We start from the raw sequence: 22,058 nt of genomic DNA, 5'->3' as shown, positions 1-22,058 counted from the left end.
AATTAGAAAAGGAAGCCTGGTTGCTGTCATTTTCTGTACTCTAGTCCAATGATTTTCAGCCAGTATACTGCAAGCATTTTTAAAGAATGCAGTACCTGACTGTTTATTCAGAGTCACTGACCTCTTTTCCCTCAGATTGTCAAAGAAAAAAGTAACAGCCAACACAACAATACCCATCCAGTGTGAATGAATTATAATCATACCTTTTTTTTTGGTCAGATTGGCAAAAAATAAAATATATTTTTGCGTGTGCCATGGGATGGAAAAGATTGAAAATCGCTACTCTGATCAATCTATTCACAGTTGAACAGTTGCTAATCCCACTTAAGGACATATGTGATTGACTGATGGTCTCAAGAAAATATGCAGCACTGGCTTATGTAAAACTGATGGCTGAGACAGCGTTTACCTTCACTTTCTGGAGTTTCTCTATCTCACTTTCACTGTTTCATTATAAATCCTCTGAAGCTCTTGTTATAGTTACTCCAAAATTATTTCCTTGATTTATTGATTTTTCATTATTTGCCTGTTGAGGGCCTTACTTTACATGTTGCTCTGAGCTTATAGTTCTCTGCTACATGCCTAATGAATATTATCTAGCTTTTTACTTCTTTACTTTGTTTTTCTTCATTGGTCCTTTTAATTTTACCAGCAAATTTATTTGCTCAAATACTGGTTGATAGGTTCATAGATGCAAAGAGTGATATTTACTTTGGCAATATCCAGTATCTCTATTCCTCAACTGATTCTTGAACATTACTGCCCAGTTTAGGTTTTAATATTGTCATCTTAGAGCCATATAGAGATTATAGGCTTTCTTGTTTTAAAATTTAAAAAAATGGGAACTTATTTTGCTCTCCATTTACTTAGTCATTTAAGTTTTTTTTAACCTTCCAATTCAAGATAACTTTTTAGTTAATTATGTCCCCCCAAATATGCAACACCTGCCAATGGTGGGCCACGAGAGAGTTTTAGGTGGTCCACCAACGGTGCTAAGTACCATTGAAAAGCGTTGTCATAAAGTAATAATTTTCCTATTTATTAATCCTTCTCAATTTAATGTGAATATACTTTTCTATCTGACTAAATCTCCCATTGTACCAAAGAAAGCAGGCCTTAATATCAGAGTTCTTAGGCAAGCAGAGCATTTTAAATCATTTTTACTGTGATACTGGTATTACATTTATAGTAAAGAATAAAGTATCTAAATTAATTCAGATTTTTAAAAGATTCTCTACATTTGTCTATATTTATATTTTTCTAAGTGAGTCAGTTGAAAAGACATATGCTAACTAAATATTAGTGTAGGTTGTAGAGGATAGAACAGGTATTATGAAAATGATACGAGAATGACTGGATTTGGAGGAATGCCAATCTAAATCATAATCTTTTGTCACTTCTCTTTGGTCAAAAAAACTAAATTTAAAAAAAAAAATTATTGTTGAAAGTATTACATATGTTCCCTTTTTCCCCTCATTGACCCATCTAGCCAACCCCAGGCCTTCACCACCCTATTGTCTGTGGCCATGGTTATGAATATATGCATACAAGTTCTTTAGTTGATTTCTTTCCACCCACCCATCCCTGCCTTCCCTCTGAAACTCAACAGTCTGTTCCATGCTTCTGTGTCTCTGGATCTATTTTGTTCATCAGTTTATTTTGTTCATTAGATTCCACATATGAGTGAGATCATGTGATATTTGCCTTTCTCTGACTGGCTTAGCCTCTGAGACAGCTGGAGGGCCCTGGGGAGAATTATGCTAAGTGAAATAAAACTAATTTTCTTAAAGTCTTCTGGCACAATGACTTATTTTTAAAAAACTTGTTTAGTTTTCATTTTTTGTTTTAAAATTTTTTATGTCAACATTAATACTATATAATGTTTGCTTACTTGATGAATTTTTGTTTCTTGGTTTTTGAAAGTTTGGGACAGAGTGCTGAATATCGTCAAATATGGTCCCTTGAAATATCCAATAAGCCCAATGTATCTGAGCCTGAAGAACCAAAGATTCGTTTTGTTGCTGGTATCCATGGAAATGCTCCAGTTGGAACTGAACTGCTTTTGGCTCTGGCAGAATTTCTTTGCCTAAACTACAAAAGGAACCCTGCTATTACCCAAGTAAGAGAATAGCCTGTTTTGACATGTTTTAAAAGGAAAAAGCTCAGTGGTAGTAAACTTTGATATCGAGGCATCATTTTGAAATTTTAATTTCTTGTTAAGATTTTACACAGAGGCACTTTTAGTGTGCATTATAAATTTTACTCTTTAAAAATGGACCACCTTTGTATATACTCATTGTTAATATGCCTTTCTATTATATTTCTTTGGCTACAATTAAGAGCCATAGATTTTCATTCAGTCCTCTACTCCTTTATTTAATAGTCAAGTTATTGTTCCAATCTGTACTTACAGTTTTGTATATTCTAACTTGAGGGACTTTCATTCCTAGTTACTTATAACTAGGAAACCACAGTGAAAAGTGAAGTGAAAGACAGTAGTTTTCCTTTTTCTTTTTATGTAATAAATGCAAAATTATTGGACATCTTGGGGGTCTAGAGAGTTCAGAAAAAAGTAATATGGCATTATCCACTTTAACCATCCATGACAACAAAAAAGAACTTTGACTCATAGGCTTAGTCACATATGATTAAGCAAGCTCGTTCTGTGTTGTCTGAGAGAATTGAAGGAAAGGGTGTGCATCCTACTAGAACACTCACTAATTGGCACTGTCTGTATAGAACTTAGGAAAGGAGAAAGGAACTAATATTTGTTTAATACCTGCTGTCTGCCAGATTCTATACCAAGTACTTTACATCCACCATAATTTAATCACCAACCCTCTAATGATGTTACCTCCTTTTTACACATATGAAAACAGACAGCTAGTAAGTGGTAAAATGGATTGTGTTGTTTTGTTATACCAAACTGCCTCCCCTAAAAGATTTTGGAAAGAATTGATGTCATGATTAGGATCAGAAAGAAACTGGGATTAGGTGAGATTGATTTATATCAGACTTGATCAAAAAGTATTTTACAATCTTAGGCAAAGTAAATTCCATTGACTTTTTCATATGAGTTGCAAGGAGTATCTCAAAACATTTTTTGTTCTTTTTAAAATGGAAGAATACGTAAGACAGTGATTCTTAACCCTGGCTACACATTAGAAACATCTGGGAACGTTTTTGAAAATAAGCAGTGACTGGGCCTTACCCCCCAGAGGCATCAGTATTCCTTGAAATGCTACTAACAGTCTAATATTTGGGCAGAGTTGCTACCTACTGATCTTATGATTATAAGAGACTATATGTATATAGCCCTAGGTAAAACACCTACCAGGAATTTCAAAACACATGGTTTATGAGAATTTTCCTCACTGGTCTTATTGGGCTTGAACTCTAGATCCCTTTAGATTGTCATTTGTCTTGAGCTACAGGTCAGAATTATCTGGCAAGTTCAAGAAAGTATACACATAGCCAGAGACCTGTGGTGAAGCTAAAATATGTGTACTTCAGAAAAATATCTCCCCAGAGGAGAGACTTAAGAACCAATTAATTAAAGGGTCTCAAATATTTTCAACCTATAGACTATTTTAACAGAATAAATAAATCAGGAATTTACTATGAGAAATATATGGGATGAAATATATCAGAAATTAGTTCATGCCACATATGTAGCTATCGATGCCTGTAAATTACCTGGAGAAGAAATTATTGTGGGTAAGACAAATAACCTACTACCTTTTTTTTTTTTTTGACATACTGTTTCAACTCTTTTGTCTCGTTGTTTCCAGACATACATTACCATTTGTCAGATTATACATATCAGTTTTTAATCTGGAAAATACAGCCTTACCAGTATTATTGATTTAAGCCAGCAGTTATCAAACTTTTTCTACAAAGGGCCACATGGTATATATTTCAGGCTTTGTGGGACAAATGTTCTGTTACAATTACTCAGCTTGACAGTTGCAGCACAAAAAGTGTTATAGCCTGGGCATGACTATGTACCAATAAAACTTTATAATAGCAAATAACAGGCTGGATTTAGCCTGCAGACAGTAATCTCTGATCCTTGTTGTAAATCATCAGGATGTCTCTGTGAATATTAGTTCTATGGTAGGTTTTTGTTGTTGTTTTTAATGTACTTGAAGCAAGAGATTATTTTTATTTTTTAGTTCTGCCATTTAAATCTGTGTTTAAACCAAACAATAAAGATTTTCCACTTGAGGCATGTTGGTAGGTACCTTTTGATTCCACATATAGCTAATAAATTCATTGACTTCTGTTTCTGTTTTAGTTGATAGACAGGACTAGAATTGTGATTGTCCCTTCTCTAAATCCAGATGGGCGAGAGAGAGCACAAGAGAAAGACTGTACTTCAAAGATAGGACAAACAAATGCTCGTGACAAAGACCTGGATACAGACTTTACAAGTAAGACTAATTTTTAGGCTATTAAAGTACTTTGCAGATAATTCTTTTTCTCTTTGCTAGGAGATCAGTTGATCCTATTTTGCATATGAGCATCTGGGTACTTTTTTCTAGGTGGTAGATAAAAGGTATAAATACATCTGCAAATATTTTCAAATTTTCCTCCTTTATAATTTGCAAAAGTAATTCAAGTTTTTTCTTAGAAATGCAATTAATAATATTGGGGGGTTCCATCACTATTCATACAGAGATGTTAATGATCTCTCTCTGCCCTCCCACATATGTGTGTGCACAGATACACACACATACACGTGCATGTGATATGTGTATGTTGGTTTGGAGGGGCCTGTTTCTTTCTTATTGACGTAGGGTCATCTATTATACTTATTGTTCTGCAATAGTTTGTATTGAATACATCACTGACATCTTTCCATTTCAGTACTTACACATCTCTAACATTCTTACTAAGGCATCTTAATATGGCATTGATGTGTGGCAGTACTCTATTTCATTCAACCAAACATTAAACATTTAGTTTCGTTTTAATTCTTTGACTGTGTAAACAATGCTGCAAAAACACCCTGCTTTCTGAAAATCTTTTTTTTTTTTTTAAATATATTTTATTGATTTCTTTTTACAGAGAGGAAGGGAGAGAGATAGAGAGTCAGAAACATCGATAAGAGAGAAACACCGATCAGCCGCCTCCTGCACATCCCCCACTGGGGATGTGCCCGCAACCCAGGTACATGCCCTTGACCGGAATCGAACCTGGGACCTTTCAGTCCGCAGGCCAACGCTCTATCCACTGAGCCAAACCGGTCTCAGCGTGAAAATCTTATTTTCCTTCAAAGATAGGTTATATATTCCCTAGATTATTTATTTATTCATTCATTTATATATATACTTTTAATCCTCATCCAAGGATATGCTTTTATTGATTTTAGAGAGAGGAAAGAAGAAAGAGAAAGAGAGCGCACGTTGATGTGAGAGAGAAACATAGGTTGATTGCCTCCTGTATGCGCCCCAACGAGGAGTCAGACCTACCAGCTTTTGGTGCACAGGACAATGCTCCCACCCAACTGAGCCACCTGGCCAGGGCCTTCCTACATTATTTTTTAAAGAAAGATATATATTCTTCCCTTTTTGTTTTCAGTAAGAATTTTCTTAAACTTGCTTAGAGTCATTAATCTTTGCACAATTACCTTGCAGTACATAAACTCAAAATAACCTACCTTTTATAATGTATCCTTCTTGCTTGAAATAGTGGCTTATGGAGTAAAAAAGTATTTACTACAGATTTTATGTTAGCCTTCTGATTGTGTTCAAGTAGCGAATACTTTCTTAATTACTCATACTAAACTTTTAAAACTTATTTGATATTTTACCTTTTACTTTTTTAGGTAATGCTTCCCAGCCTGAGACTAAAGCCATCATTGAAAATTTGATTCAAAAACAGGACTTCAGTCTTTCTGTAGCCTTAGATGGCGGTTCAGTGCTGGTCACATACCCATATGATAAGCCAGTACAAACAGGTATGTAGAATGTCACTTTATATATATAGTGTTTGAACTTCGATAGGAAATTCCAAGTAATGTCCCTTCTAACTTTTATTTTTAAATGGTGAGCATTTGAGCACACTCCCTGAGCAAATAACCAGCCTGATATGATTGTATATATATCAACAGTTCAAACAGTTCCTTGTAAGAAAGAGGTCAGATCTAATGATGGCCCAGCTTTGTTGAGTGTAGCCATCTTGTCACATCTGTTCAATTTAGTCCACAAGCCTGTATTGAGCAGTTATTATGTCTGTAACATTGGGAATATAAAAGTGAGTAAGACACAATGCCTGCCTCAAGAAATTCATATGTAACCAAATATTAATAATACAGAATTATCCTTCCCTGCTTTTAACTTGGTTGACTAGTTATACCTTATGGTATGTTAAACAATGGCTTCTTTAGGACCATTGTATATGGAGATAGTTTGTGTCATTTTCAATGCAACTTACAAGGAAATAGTATTATTAGGTCATAGTTGCCCAAAAATGTAGTAAAACATACCAAACATGCCATTATTTTGGTAGTATAGCCTGTTTGCTAAACTAACCATTAATACCTTTCGATGTAAGGAAGATGTGTGCCTTTTTAGTCAGATTATTTTGGGTTAAATAGAACCACATGATTAATTCTAATAACTCCTCAATAAACTTCAGTGGAGTGCAAGGAAGAGAGAAAGACGACTTGTATCCATGAAGTTGAACTTGGAGAAAACCCTTTTGGATTTCTCCACTGACTTCTGAATTTTTCCTTTGTAGTGGAAAACAAAGAGACTCTGAAGCATTTGGCATCGCTTTATGCAAATAATCATCCATCAATGCACTTGGGTCAGCCAAGTTGCCCAAATAAGTCAGGTAGGTATTTTCGCTACCCCTTGTTATTGTTGTTGCTGCTTTGGGCAAGGGAAGGAGTCTTGCCTTATGGTTTTGCTGATCCTACATCTCTTAATGCTTTTATAGATGAGAACATTCCAGGAGGAATAATGCGTGGAGCAGAATGGCACAGCCACCTGGGCAGCATGAAGGTATGCTTTCTAGAATACAGTGAGAATGGAATTATAAATACTATCCATGGACTGTTCTGATATGAGCAAAATGAATGACATCTGCTTCATGGGTTTCTTGACATAACCTTCAATTTAATCTGACAGCATTTGTGTGTGTGTGTTTTGCCATTTTTATAATTTTTAATTGTACAATTTAGTGACATTAATTACATTTACAATGTTGTGCAACCATCAGTCCAAACGGTTTATTTCCACAACTTTTCCATTACCCCAAACAGAAACTCCACACCCACTAAACAACAGCTCCTTGTTCCACCCAGCCCCTGTTAACTTCTACTTTCTATCTCTATGTGTGTGTGCCTAGTCTAGATATTTTATGTAAGTGGAATCACATAATATTTGTCTTTTCATGTCTAGCTTTTTTCACTTAACATAATGTTTATTTTATAGTATGTGTTAGTACTCCATTCTTTTTATAGCTGAATAATGTTCTATTGTATGTACATACCACAATTTGTTTATCAGTTCATCTGTTGATGGATACTTGTGTTGTTCCACCTTTTGGCTCTTGAGAATAATGTGTAATGGACATTTGTGTGCAAGTATCTGTTTGAAGCCATGTTTTTAATTCTTTTGGGTATATACCTGGAAGTGGAATTAGTGTTCGGATTCTAAGTTTAACTTTTTGAAGAACTACCAAACTGTGTTCCAAATCAGTCAGTTTTACATTCCTATCTGCAATGTAGAAGGGTTCCAATGTATTCACATCCTTGCCAATACTTTTTATTTTCCATTTTTAAAATTACAGCTATTCTAGTAAGTGTGAAGTAGTACCTCATTATAATTTTGATTTGCTTTTCTGAGATGACTTATGATGTTGAGCATCTTTTCATGTGCTTATTAGCCATTTGCATATCTTCTTTGGAGAATCTATTCAAGTCTATTGCCCATTTTAAAATTGGGTTGTCTTTTTGTTGTTGAATTATAAGAATTCTTTATATACTTAGGATTAAACCCTTATCAGATGTTTGATTTGTCAGTAGTTTGTCCCATTTGCAGGATGTTGTTTCACTTTCTTGATAATGCCCTTTGATGCACAGAAGGTTTTGAATTTGATTGTCATATTTAACTATTTTTTGTTGTTGCTCATGCTTCTGTTGTTATAGCTAAGAATTCATTGCAGAATCCAAGGTCATGAAAATTTACCCCTGTGCTTTCTTCTAATGAGTTTTATGGATTTAGCTTTTATATTTGAGTTGGTGGTGCTTCTTAGTATGTGTGTGTTTTGTTGTTCATCCTCACCCAAGGGTATTTGTTCCATTGCTTTTCAGAGAGTGGAAAGAAGGGAGGGAGAGGGAGAGGGAGAGAGACAGAGGAGAGAGAGAAACATTGATGTGAGAGAGACATAGCGATTGGTCACCTCCTGCACGTGTCCCAACTGGGGCCGGATCGAACCTGCAACCCAGGTACATGTCCTTGACCGGAAATCAGACCAATGGCCCTTCGGTTCGAGGGCCAATGCTCTAACTGCTGAGGCACACCAGGGGGAGTTGGTTTTTGTGTATGATATGAAGTAGGAGTTCAATTTCATTTATTTGTATGTGGAAATCTAGTTGTTTGAGCACCATTTGTTGAAAAGACTATTCTTTCCCCATTAAATGGTCTTGGCACCCTTGTCAAAAATCAATTGACCATAGATATATGGGCTTATTTCTGGACTCTCACTTCTATTCCATTAGTCTATATATCTCTTCTTATGCAAGTATCACTGTTTTGATTACTGTAGCTTTGTAGTAAGTTTTGAAATTGGGAAATGTGAGTACTCCAACTTTATTATTTTCCAAGATTTTTTTGGCTATTGAAGGCTCTTTATAATTTTATTTGAATTTGAATATTGTCTTTTCTTTTTCTGCATAGAAAGGCTGTTTGAATTTTGTTAGGGGTTGTGTTGAATTTATAGATCACTTTGGGTGACATCTCAACAGTATTGTCTTCTTATCCATGAGCACAGTATGTCTTTTCATTTACTTAGGTGTTCTTTAATTTCTTTCTGACAGCATTTTAATTGCTTCCATCTTAATTTAATTTACTTTATCCACTTCAAATTAGTCAGGAGTTGTTAGCTCAGTCATTATTTTCACATATGCAACCAGAAAATTTACTTCATAAATATGTTACAGAATTCATAACTATGTTACAGAATTAATCAGTTTGATCTAGAAGAGAGCAACACTCAATGTGCCATAAGAAATTAAAGACAGAAAGGGTTACACCGAGTCAGAGATGTAGCCTTCTCTTCATAGAGGACGTGGCATTGGGTGCAGAGATGGTGAATCAGCAAGACATTTCAGAACGAGGAAGCAGGATGGGCAAAGGTCAATAGCAGTCTAGTTTAGTTAGAATGTGGAGTACCATGGAGAGCAGTGGAAGACAAGAATGGAAAGAGGGTTTGGGGATTTGAATGCTTTGTTTTCCTAAGGAATGGGAAGCCACTGAATGTTTTAAGCAGATATATAATGACATGATCTAAACTGTTCTATGGGAAAATTAATCTCTTAGCAGTGGGTTGGGGTAGTTTGGAAGAAGAGAGATTGTGGTACAGGGAGACTGGTTTAGAATAGCTTTAGACAAGTAAGAATAAAAGCCTAGATTGGGGCAGTGACAGTGGGGCTAGAGTCACAGGATTAAGTTTCAGAGATATTGTTGGGGTAGAAGTGACAGGATTTAGCACATTATGGATGATAGCAAGACATGGAAGTCAAAGACGAGATTTCATGTCTATGTGAGAAAATGAGTTAATACCATTCATTAAATGAATTACAAAAAGGAATAGGTTTGGGGGAAAGGTGGTAAGTTAGGTTTTGGAACCTGTCCACACAAGCAGATTAATTGCTTTATTGTAAGCAGTGGCTTGAGGCTGCAGGTTGAAAGTATCAGAGGACAAGTGTTAGTGCTTCTACCTCTAGAGTCCAAGAACAGCAGTGAAGTTCTAGGGTTCCGAGGGAAGCTAGCCTACTGCATGTACTTACTCATTCATTTATTCCGCAAACCATGATGCACCTCTGGCCAGAAACTGGGAAGCACTGGAGACACAAAAATGAATTAGACATAGTCCCTGGTCTCAGTGGTCCTCTTAGCAGCAGCCATGTTTGTGACTGATTATGACACTGAGTGATTTATTTATATTTGCTATAAAATACTTTACAGATTCTTTGTTTACATCACCTGGGTTTTCTTTTTATTCCATTTATTCTATTTGTTGCATTACAAGGCTTCATTCTTACCTTTACTTATTACTTTGCTTACATTTACTTTTGAATTTTATATTCCAGGATTATAGTGTCACCTATGGCCACTGCCCGGAAATCACAGTGTACACAAGCTGCTGCTTCTTTCCTAGCGCAGCACAGCTCCCTTCCTTGTGGGCAGAAAATAAAAAATCTCTTCTTAGCATGTTGGTGGAGGTGAGTCTTCCTCTTTTAACTAGAAGCAAACTCCCAAGAATATGTTCAATGAAAAGCTGTCAAAACATTTTCTTAATCTTTTACCAGAGTTTATATTATTTATTTTAAATGTATATAGAAAGGAGAATGTGGTTCAATTTACATTGCCAGAATAGGTAGATGAGTTCACATATTTGGAATCTGCTGTGATTTAAGTAACTTAACCCTGTGAGATGTTGCAGTTTCGTTCATTTGAACATCACACAGACAGTGTACTGTGGCGGAAAGTAAATCATTTAAGTCATCAGAAGATCTGTGTTCTAACACTTTCAGCTTTGACTCTACTAACGTTCCCTTTTCCTTTATCTATCTCTTTGCCTCTGAAGCAGTGAATGAGTAGCAAACAAGGTCAGAGTCAGTGGGGAAGGACAAATAAACCAGTCTTATGAAGGATTTTCTTGTTTTGTTGTTGTTTTTGTCATGCCTCAAACTATTGCCTCTAGATATCTGGCATGATGGAAACATAAATTTATATTTTAAATATCTTTCAGGTTCACAAGGGAGTTCATGGATTTGTTAAAGACAAGACTGGAAAACCAGTCTCTAATGCAGTCATTGTACTCAATGAAGGAATAAAGGTACACACAAAAGAGGGCGGCTACTTCCATGTCCTGTTAGCCCCAGGTGTCCATAACATCAACGCCATCGCAGAAGGGTATCAGCAACAACATTCGCAGGTAAGAGACTCAGATTGAGTAGTATCATGTAAATTCTTATTCTTAATAGTACTTCTATTTTATTTTGAAACTCTTTCTAGAAGCATGTGAGGAATAAAGAAATAAAAGTGTGACCAACTCTTGATTCTGATATCTTGCTATCTTTCTATCTTTTAGCAACAAAGGGGAAATTTTTATAGCATTTACATACTTTAGATGACAATGAATCATTTCGTTGGTTTGCTGTAATTTCCCTAGAGATACAATATTCCTGAAGTAAACCTTTTCCTAATTCTTGTACCTTATCTTTCCAGGTCTTTGTGCATCATGATGCAGCTAGTTCCGTGGTCATAGTCTTCGACACAGATAACCGGATATTTGGTTTGCCAAGGGAGCTTGTGGTAACTGTATCAGGTAAAGAAATGGTAAATTTTTGGCAGTTGAAGTTAACAACAGTCCTGACATTTTGAGAATTGATCACCTCTATAATCACCTGAAGCTAATCACTTTTCTTCTAATATCTCCTTTTCTAACATGAATTTTCTGGAACACGGTTCTCCCATGTTTTTTCATGGCTTGCTTCCTCACATTTTCAGGTCTGTACTCAAATGTCATTTCCACAGAGGCCTTCCCTGATCACCCTGGCTAAAATAGTACCCCTGCCACTATCTCCAACCCACGTGCTTCTATTATAGCACTTATCACTATCTGACATCATATTATACTAGAGGTCTGGTACACGGATTTGTGCACCAGTGGGTACCCTCAGCCTGGCCTGCACCCTCTCGCAATCTGGGACCCCTTGGGGGATGTCAGATAGCCAGTTTTGGCCTAATCCCCGCAGGCCTGATCCAGACAGGAGGGAGCCTGATCCCTGCAGGCCCGATCCCCTATCCCTGCAGGCCCGATCCAGACAGGAGGAAGCCCAAACTTGTGCACTGAGTGTTTGTCCCCTGATGGTCAGTGCGCATCATAGCAACCAGTTGACCTGTAGTTCGGTCGCTTAGGCTTTTATATTATATATAGTTAGTCACTTATTTGTCTACTAGAGGCCCGATGCATGAAATTCATGCAAGAGTAGACCTTCCTTCCCCCTGCTCCCGGCACAGGCTTCCCTCAAAACCAGCTAGTGCTAACCAAGTTTTATTACAGGGTGTATGGGGGTAAGATCCCTAGTTGAAGGAGAGTGGTGTATTGGAAACATGATCAGATCATAGGGCCTGTTGTGGAGTGCTTAAAGTAGAGACATCTCAGCTTGAACCAGATAAAGCCTGGATCACTTAGTGGTTAGAAACACAGGAATGACGATTCAGCCACGATTTAAATCTGGCTCTACCACTCATTTGCTGTTATGAACTTAATTTAAATTATGATTTTACGATTATTTCCTGTCATTAAGACTCTTATTCTGATAACCTTATATACAAATCTTTTAAATAAATGAGGGATTTTAATGAAATGAAAATTCACTGGAAAGGAAAAGAAGCCTTTGATAAGTTGCAGAATAGTGGGCAGTTTGACTTCATTGTGGTGAAAGGAAAATGTATATACATACACATGCATGAAGAAAAACCTGGAAAAATACGCACTACAGTTGTTAAAATGACCTTGAGATACTGGAAATTGGAGATGTGGACTTTGGGTTTTTAGTATTTTTGCTATCTGTGTTTTTCTCATTTTGCATACTATAGATAAACTACTTGGTGTAATATTAAAAGGTTGTTTTTAAGTACATGAAATAAAAATAAAATATATGAATGGAATATTATTAAAAGTATCATCATAAGTAGCTATCTATATATATAAAAAGCCAGTGACCATAATGCCAAAACAACCGGTCTCTATGACGCCCACTGTGGCCAGCAAAGCAGCCTGATCAGGGGGTGGTGCCAGCAGGCCAACCTCCTGCAGTCCCTCCCCCCAACCAGCCCGCCCCTGACCGGACTCTCCCACCCAGATCAAGGGTGGGACCGGCCAGCCAAATGCGTCCCTCGCCCCGCCCCTCTGGCCAGCCCTGCCCCTGATCACCACCCCCCATAGGGAGTGGGTCCAGCTGGCCAACCTCCTGCAGCCCCTCCCCCTGACTAGCCCCGCCCCCAATGGTCTCCCACCACCCTGATTGGCCTGCAGCCCCTTCCCCCACTTGACCCCACCCCAGATCCACCCCCTCACCTCGATCAGGGACAGAGTCGGCCTGCCCACTGCCCACAGTCCCTCCCCATGGCTGGCCCCACCCTCATTTGGCCTCCCAACCCCAATTGGAAGCAGGGCCCGCCACCAGCTAGCCGCCCCTAATTAGGCCCTGACAGGCCCAGCCCTGATCCACCCTGATTGGGGCCAGGCTGGCCAGACCCCACCTGTGTGTGAATTCCTGCACTGGGCCTCTAGTTTATTTATATCTTTAAAGTGGAACACCATTCATGTGGTGCTTTGTTTGACAGGTGCCACCATGTCGGCATTGGTCCTAACAGCTTGCATTATTTGGTGCATCTGCTCAATCAAGTCTAACAGACACAAGGACGGCTTCCATCGGCTCAGGCAGCATCACGATGAGTATGAAGATGAAATTCGCTTGATGTCAACCGGCTCCAAGAAGTCCCTCTTAAGCCATGAGTTTCAGGATGAAACGGACACTGAAGAGGAAACATTATATTCTAGTAAACATTGAAACACACACCTTGCATATCTCCCAGACTAAGAACCAAGCAAAATCACAGTTCCTTTTGGGAGACTACATTAAGAAGAGAGACTATCTTGCTTCTTCAAAGAGCTTTGGGAAGTTAACTTGCTAAAGTTGTATTCTCTGTGAATTTGGCTGGCAGTTTTGAACTTCCTTAAAGTACTCTTACCTTTTCTTAAAAAAAAAAAAAATCTGCTTTCTATTTATGCAGCAGACATGGGACAGCCACTTTATTATTCTTTTTAATTTAAGATGAGCTGTTTGGAGCTTATGTGATAACTGCATAAAGCCAACTAGTGGATGTTGTATTTTGCACATCAGGTGTTTCCTAGTGGCTTTAGCTTTTTTCCTTTATTTTTTAAAATGGCCAAAAGAATCCAGAAATATTAAGGCAGGGACAGCAGTCAGAATCTGACATAAAGCTTTAAAACTCAAGGTTTTCTCAACCTACTGAGGAGTACTTTTCTCTAGTTATTAAATAGCTGGAGTTACTCTTATTCAGGTTTAGTGGAGGCTGAGTTGATTTTTAAACATGTTAACATTAGGAAAGGAATAAACGGACTTCTGCATTTGCTTTCTACCTGTTCCAAGGCTAGATCAGAATTAGTGGCCTGTGCTCTTGGCAGGATTTCACTACCTCTCATGTAAGGTTTAGCAAAGTTTTAAAGATACCCATTTTAAGGGAGAACTTGCTGACTTTGTTGTAAAAGATCTAAATGTCCGTTTGAATGGAGCTAAGAGGGAGATCTAGCAAAAGCTAAAACTCATGTTGCCTATCTGTTAACTTGGTAAAAACCCATAGGTGCTGCTGCTTTTATCTGTGAAATACTAGTTATTCTAGGAATGCCTAATTCGTTAAGATTCCCTAAATTTGAACCTTTTTCTATGTTGTACATTTACGGTTTTCAGATTACCCAGCAATCTACAAGATCTGAATTCTACTGAAAATGTCTGGAAGTGTGGAAGAAACCTACTTGGCACATTCTTAACCTACATTTGAATACAAAATATCTACACTTGCTCCAGCCCCAAACCTACGCCCTATAATACTGTTACTGAAATAGCTTGGCCAGTCTAATTCATATAGACCTCTGCAAGTGATTGGATTCTTTGTCCTAATGCTTCATTTGACAGTCTTTTTTTATTAACCAATTTTGTTAAAAGTTCAGTTGAAAGCATTTAAATATGGCTCTCTCCATTAAAAAAACAAAAGCTATGAACTGCTGTGTGATGTAACACTGTGGTGAAAAAGTATCATCTTCACTGCAGTTGGGTTATTGCAAAGATCTGAAAGAGTTGCATTTTATTGTGTCTTTAATATCATGCTGTTCAGTAGAAATGATGCTTTTTTTAAGTGTGAATCTTACCAATGATCTAATGGTTTGAATGTTTTAATGGCCATGTTACTGCTGAATTTGTACCAAATCAGGGGATCAAAAAACGTGCTCTCATCTTTTTAAATTGTGTTCCATATCCATTAATGTATCAGTCATCTCAAAGCTTTCATGTGGAGTGGTTTATCACCCCCTAAGTTATTCAACAAAGTTTTGTGAGGAATGCACCCAAAATGGCTTTATAAAAAACAAAAGATTTGGTTCATCAAGAATAATGAAGTCATGACACTTATTAATGAGTATCTGTGATAAATTTGGGTTGTTCCAGGTTAAGCCATTCTGGTATTAATCCTGTTATTAACAACTCTAAATTGTGAGCCCTTGCCACATACATAGAACAGTGTTTGTGGGATATTAATATTTAATGAAGTGTATATGATTTAATTTCTTCTCATAATAACTTTACATTTTCCTTAAGAGGATGATGTGGTGGTATTGCTCTTTTCAGCTTGATTTTTAAGAATTTTTAAAACTCAGAATGCCAACAAAGGGCCTATGAGTGGCCGGCTCTGCTTGAGACATTTCAGGAAGAAATTAAAGTTGTTGTGATAGCCTTTACTTAATTAGGTCTTTATTCAAGGATACCTTTGAAATACATTTCTCTCCTGAATTAAACATGTCTTTAACTGTACATTACAATGGCTGGAGTCCATGCCTTTTAAACATGTAAAAATTTTTTTTAGAAATTAACATACAAGTATTTATTTTCATATTTTTTCCCTGAAAAGAAAGCCAAATTCTGCTCTGAATCTTTAATCTTGAATGAACTTCTAAATAATGCATTATTCTGGAAAGCAAGGCCTCTCAGCCTCCATGACCTATTAACATGAATGTACAGGATCATGACTACTAAGACTGTTCTCTGCCCTGTTTTGTCTTTTATTTGTGGATCTAATCTGATATTAGACCACATTAATTGCATAAGGCATTGAAGCCATATGGGCTAGGGAATGCGTTTTTCAGTGTTTCTCCTAGACTTCCTGTTTCCTTGGAGTCATGGAGGTGAGTAAGTATTATGATATTTGACCGAGTCTGAGTTGTGCCTTTCTTTACTCACAAGGCTTTTTTCTCCTGATGATCAGTTTGTAAACCTTTTTCCCTCCCAACTCCTTAATAAAAACAAAGTGATTGAGTAGGTAATGTTCAGAGTGTCTGCCTGTGTAAATGTATTGATTATGCAGTTCATGAAGATGAACTTAAGTTAATTTCAGGAGGAAAGACCTTTGGTTTTGATGTGTTTTGGTGAACATTTGGATAGTGATTGGGATCCCATCCAGTTGAGGAATGCTTGCAATTCTCAATGGAGGGAGTTTGCTTTGCGACTTTGTCATCCTTCAGAAAGGAAACCTGGTGTATAGTTGGCCCAGTGTGACTCACTGGTTTACCTTTGGTAACTCACCTGACTGGGATTTGCCAAATTAATGATTATTGACCTTAAAACTAATTATGAGTTGACAAATAAATAAAAGGTAGTGCTTATGCCTGAGCTTATTTTGTTTCTAAGCTAACACCAGGTTACTCAGTAGCCGTGAGCTATTTTTCCATTTTCATTTATTCTTAGCAGTAGTTTTATCTTCTTATTGTCAGAAACACACTTGTCCCAGGTTTTGTCCCTGCTATATTAAAAGCTTCTTGGCTGTGAATGCTATTCCTAGTGCCCTATGTTATGGTTCTCCGGTGGAATTGTTTTTAACAGAAGCAATTTTATTGTTATTATAAAAATGTTCCACTGTGTTTGATGTTCAATGATTTTCTATCTAGCAACTTTTTGATAACTCTCTGGGTTTCTGATTTGTTTCAGTTAAAGCAGATTCTTGGGGGGGCGGGGTTTAGGGTCCTTGACTAATGTCAACTGAACTTAGATTTATAATTTATGAAGAAATAGCCCCCAACGCCCATTTCTTCTGTGTTTTAGCAATAATTAAGACTCCACTTGACTTTCAGAATATCGTCCTAGTTTGATTTTTTATTTGACAGAATATATTATGACATTTGAAAGTAGGCTACCATTTTGAGTCCATTGGACATAAATTATGTAATAAGTATGATTATTTTTATAAATGGCATAACGTAAATATACTAACTGCATTCTATGCTGGCCATGCTGCAAATTTTATGGCGGTATGACATGGTATTTTTTTATGTTTAGATTTAAAATCAGTTTTTCACCTCTCCATTTCTTTCAGTGACATTCCCCAGCTCCAGAAAAATCTATAGCTATTTATATGAGGTGCCTAACACTCATCCCTCTCAAGTGCTTCAGTCTTTATTTCATGCACTGTGCCTTCAAAAATTTTAAAAGGGACTTTAAACAAAGTTGAATGGTAGTTTTAAAAAGTCGATTTGTGTAATTTATGTGAAATCTAACTGTAATGCGGTCCTTTCTGTTTTTTATATGTAAACAGATCTAATCCTGTATAAAAGTTATTTTATGATGTTTGTCTTTGTGTTTTGTCTCATAATCTCTTCTCAAAAGCAATAGACCAGAAAGAGTTAATGTTTCAGTTTGAAAGTTTATATGTAGTTTTTCTACCTATACTAGGGGGGAAATAGTGCCAGGCCAGAAATACAGGGGAGTTACCTGTAGAGTGTGTCCATCTCACATTGACTCAGAAGAAAACTATCTTTCTGAAATAATTACATCGTATAGTAGCCACATTTCTCCCTTCTGTTTTTAGCTCAGCTCAATTATTCCACAGTGAACACCACAAAACTGGCCATCAAAAAGTTCATGTACGCATTTTAAACTTGTTTGTTAAAAATTTGATCCTTTTTACAGGTGAGCTCTGTTAAAATAATTTGGCCTGGCTTTTCTCTGCATAGTGGCGATGAATTCATTTTGCAATAATATGTTGATACTGCTGCTCTAATAAGAATTGGGAATGCAAAGTTAGAGAAGAAACACGGGCTCTGCGGACAAGCATAGTCCAGACCAGAGAAGTAGAAAAGGAAGTAAGCTCTATTTCTGTAGCGAGTGGTTCTCTAAAAAGGGAGCCTGCTCTAGAAGAAGGAGAGAGTAGCGATTTGAGCATGGACTTTGGAGCTGAGCCAATCTATGATTGATTCGTGGCTCTGCTACTTGCTCTCTTGAGACTTTGTTTTGTAAAAGTTCCTTAACCACCTCTGAGTCTCAATCTCTGTACTGGTTAAGAATTGTAATGAGAACTAAGTGAAATAATGTTAGCAAAGGGCTCAACATGACATTTTACGCAGAATTGAATGACTGTGGTAACCAGCATCATTTGCTGTTGCTGCTCCCTTTGAGAAAAGGTTATTCTATCACATATACGAACAAAAATATGTGTAACAGTCTGTCTTAGTTTAGAAGAAATCCCTAGACATGAATACTAAAAGAAAAACGAACTATTAAACTCTCCATTGTGTGATTCCATAGATTGTCCATAGCTTGGCGGTAAAGTTTAAAAATTTGTGCCAAATGCTTTATATCCTATATAATAAAAAGCTAATATGCAAATCAACTGAACAGTGGAACGACCAGTCACTATGACATGTACTGACCACCAGGGGGCAGATGCTCGATGCAGGAGCTGCCCCCTGGTGGTCAAAGCGCTCCCACAGCGGGAGCGCCGCTCAGCCAGAAGCCAGGCTCACGTGAGGCTGGCGAGTGCAGCGGCAGTGGGGGGAGCCTAAGCCATCAGTCGGACATCCCCAGAGGGCTCCCGGACTGCAAGAGGCTGCAGGCCAAGCTGAGGGTACCCTCTGCCCTCCAGTGCACAAATGTTGTGCACTGGACGTCTAGTTTGTTTATAAATAAAATCAGATGATATGTATGTTTATTCAGTGAAAACAGTCTTAACTGCTGCAAGAAGTCTGAACAGCGATGGTGTTTCTTTGTCCCCCGTTTGAAACATTTTCCTGAATTTTTGTCAGGAGTTTTCTCATATCTGAATCAAGACCCTTTTGATTTGTATCATGAACAGTAATCTGATTATGTTCCGTTTTCCAGATTTCTAGACACTGATTATTTTCAACAAACATGAATGCTCAGTGCTAATACACTACTCAGTTATGAATAAATGCCATCGTGTAGATCTTCATCTCTTATTCTCACTTGCAGTTAGAATGCCAATGATTCCATGGTATTTATTGCATACCTCAGATAAATACAGTCATTTACTAACCACAATTTAAAAACCATCAAATCAGCATATAAAGCCCAATTTTAACTTTAATAGTATAACTTCCACCTTACATTAATCAGTAGAATGTTAAAAGAACGCATGTTATTTCTTTGGCATTTTGGCTGGAGTTAGATGGAATCCTATTTCCTATTACTGTGTAAACAAGGCAAGCAAGACTTGGTGAAAGGTGTTCCAGGTCAGAGGCTGGCCTGGGAGAAGTTTGAAGACAGGAGGTGAGAAGACTGCCTAGACGCCAAGTGGGCAACATTTTTTTTTTTAAGCTGTCTGAAGGATTGGAGAGCTACTAAGGTAACAGGACTGATGGGGTCTAGATGCAAAGGGAGTTTGGAGGTGAATAAAACAAAAGTTTTCACCTGGAGGCATTTGCTGATTGTTAGGTGGTGACTGAGAGAGACAGCTAGCAGCAGAGAGGGTAGGCAAGAAGCAGCATGAGCAGAAGCTGTAGGCAGTATCAGTGGGTCGGGGAAAATACAAGTTCAGCACCTACCACGGAAGAGGCCACTGGTCAACAGACTCTCAGTTAAGACACGTAAGTGGCTGTACATTAGAAGTAAAGGCTCATCAGAAACAAAGCAATTGGTACAAAGATACAAGTCCCACCCCTTCCTGTGAGCTGATGTGCCCCTCCCTTCTGCAAGAAGTAGCAGTGAACTGTCTCTGGAGGAAGAAGATGTCATCTGAAGCCTCAAATGATTGGTACACATTCTAACCTACAATATGCAGCACCCAATCAGAAGTTACTTTTATTATCAAAAGACAATATCAAATAATGAAAGATCAAGAAAAGAATAGGAATAGTCCCCTGGGAGTTACAGATTTTTTCATCTCAGTCAGAAACTTTAAAATAATGGTGATGAATACAAGAAAGTAGAAGACAAGATGAAGCATTTTAGAAAATAATTAAAATCTAAAAATGGAGGCTTTTGATTCTGGACAAGATGGAGTAGATGTATTTCTATTCCACTAAGCACAGCAAAACAAACAAAAAACCCTCGTGCGTTATATATAAAACAAATACTAAATCTCAGAATGGTGGAAGAAGAAGGCGGAACAGATAGGGACCTCAGGATCCAAGAAACAACACAGCGGTGAGTTCCCTGGTTATCCTTTTGCCTTATAGATCCCATAATGCGTGTTGCCTCATACCCCACAATGGGTACTGGAGAAACTGGCAACCCTGAAATGTCCAAGGGAATAGGCAGGGGGGAAAGCCCAGAGAAAAGACGTCTTGGCCATAGAACCAGGAAAGAGGCAGCCTACCACGACAGAGTAGTTTTAGACAATAATTGCACTACCCCAGCCAAATGCTCAGAAAAAAAACCGGAGTCCTGTCTCTACCCACTGCCAGCAAAGGCTGCGAGGGAAGCCTGCACTCCAGGCTCACCTGGCGGCCATGAAGGCACTCCTCCCCACCTTCTGGGTGGTGTCAAAGAAGGCCCAGAGAGGAGCCAGGACTTCCGCCATGCACTGCGGTAATGAGGCCGCCATGGTGTCTGTGGAGGCCACGTGGGGAGCAGGAACAAGGTATCAAGAGGCCACGGGAAAGCCTGAACGTCCACTGCCCCTGGCAGGAACAAGGAAGTTGTCCACTTCCCCTGTGAGCACGCTGTCATAGAAGCTCTGCTTAAATGGAGATCTAAATAAGATGCAGAGTCTTATAATACCTAAAGTATCTAGGATACAATTTTTAAAATCACTCATTATACCAAGAGCCCAGAAAATTTCCATTTGAATGAAAAAAGACAACCAATGGATGCAAACATCATGATGCCACAGCTGTTGGAATTATCTGACAAGGATCTAATAATATTTTAATAAGCAATTACAAATAAGCTTAGGAAAAAATGGTAGTCTCAGCAAAGAAACAGAAGATATAATGAGGAGCCAAATGGAAATTTTAGATCTGAAAAATACAATAATTTTTAAAATATTTTTATTGATTTCAGAGGAAAGGAGAGAGAGAGAGAGAATCATTGATCAGCTGCCTCCTGCACGCCCCCTACTGGGGACTGAATCTGCACCCGGGCATGTGACCCGAATCAAACCTGGGACCCTTCAGTCGGCAGGCTGACGCTCTACCCACTGAGCCAAACAGACCAGGGCTGAAAAATACAATAATTTAAAAAACTCAGTGAATAGGCTCAATAGCAGAATAGAGGGGACAGAGAAAAGGCATCCCTGTCAGTGAGCATGAGGACAAAACAGTACAAATGATCCAATATGAACAACAGAAAATAGAAAAAGATTAGTAGACCCTCAGAGATATGTAAGACTTTAACAGAAGACCTAGCATTCATGTCATTGGAGTTTCCCAAGAAGAGAGGAAACAATATGGGGCAGAATAAGTATTAGAAGAAATAAGAGCTGAAATGTCCCCAAATTTGGCAAAACATAAATCTAAGATTCAAAAAGCTGAGCAAACTCCAAGCAGGATAAAACCAAAGAAATCTACACTAAGACACATCACAGTCAACCTTCTGAAAACGAAAGAAAAATAAGTTTTCCCCCCAAAGGATGGAAACCAACATTTATTGCCATATGTGTTTTAGCAATATTTTTAGTAGAATAAAAATATCTATTTCAGAAGGAAATAACATTCCATAATATTTTAGATTTCCTCATTATATTCAACCCCAAACCTGATATGGAGATTGGTAAACTTTTTAAAAA

At 37.8% G+C, this 22,058-nt stretch overlaps 1 protein-coding gene across 2 annotated transcripts in view; it reads left to right on the top strand.

Moving 5' to 3' along the window:
• CPD (carboxypeptidase D) overlaps nucleotides 1–16,358 on the top strand; it is a 56,083-nt gene extending 39,725 nt beyond the window's left edge. Inside the window, exons 13-21 of one of the 2 annotated variants that reach the window (XM_081109549.1) lie at nucleotides 1,924–2,119; nucleotides 4,298–4,433; nucleotides 5,831–5,962; nucleotides 6,745–6,840; nucleotides 6,946–7,010; nucleotides 10,325–10,456; nucleotides 10,987–11,172; nucleotides 11,466–11,565; nucleotides 13,593–16,358. In XM_081109549.1, coding sequence (XP_080965675.1) covers nucleotides 1,924–2,119; nucleotides 4,298–4,433; nucleotides 5,831–5,962; nucleotides 6,745–6,840; nucleotides 6,946–7,010; nucleotides 10,325–10,456; nucleotides 10,987–11,172; nucleotides 11,466–11,565; nucleotides 13,593–13,819 — 1,270 coding nt within the window. In that variant the 3' untranslated portion in view covers nucleotides 13,820–16,358. Of the gene's footprint in view, nucleotides 1–1,923; nucleotides 2,120–4,297; nucleotides 4,434–5,830; nucleotides 5,963–6,744; nucleotides 7,011–10,324; nucleotides 10,457–10,986; nucleotides 11,173–11,465; nucleotides 11,566–13,592 lie in introns of both variants that reach the window. The other variant, XM_081109548.1, reaches the window with a different exon arrangement.
• The last annotated feature ends 5,700 nt before the right edge of the window (nucleotides 16,359–22,058 follow it).

This window comes from Myotis nattereri (genome assembly GCF_964212035.1).
Source record: "Myotis nattereri genome assembly, chromosome: 16".
Classification (NCBI taxonomy): Eukaryota; Metazoa; Chordata; class Mammalia; order Chiroptera; family Vespertilionidae; genus Myotis; species Myotis nattereri.
Note: the sequence above shows the minus strand (reverse complement) of the source record. Positions and strands in the feature narration are given on the sequence as shown.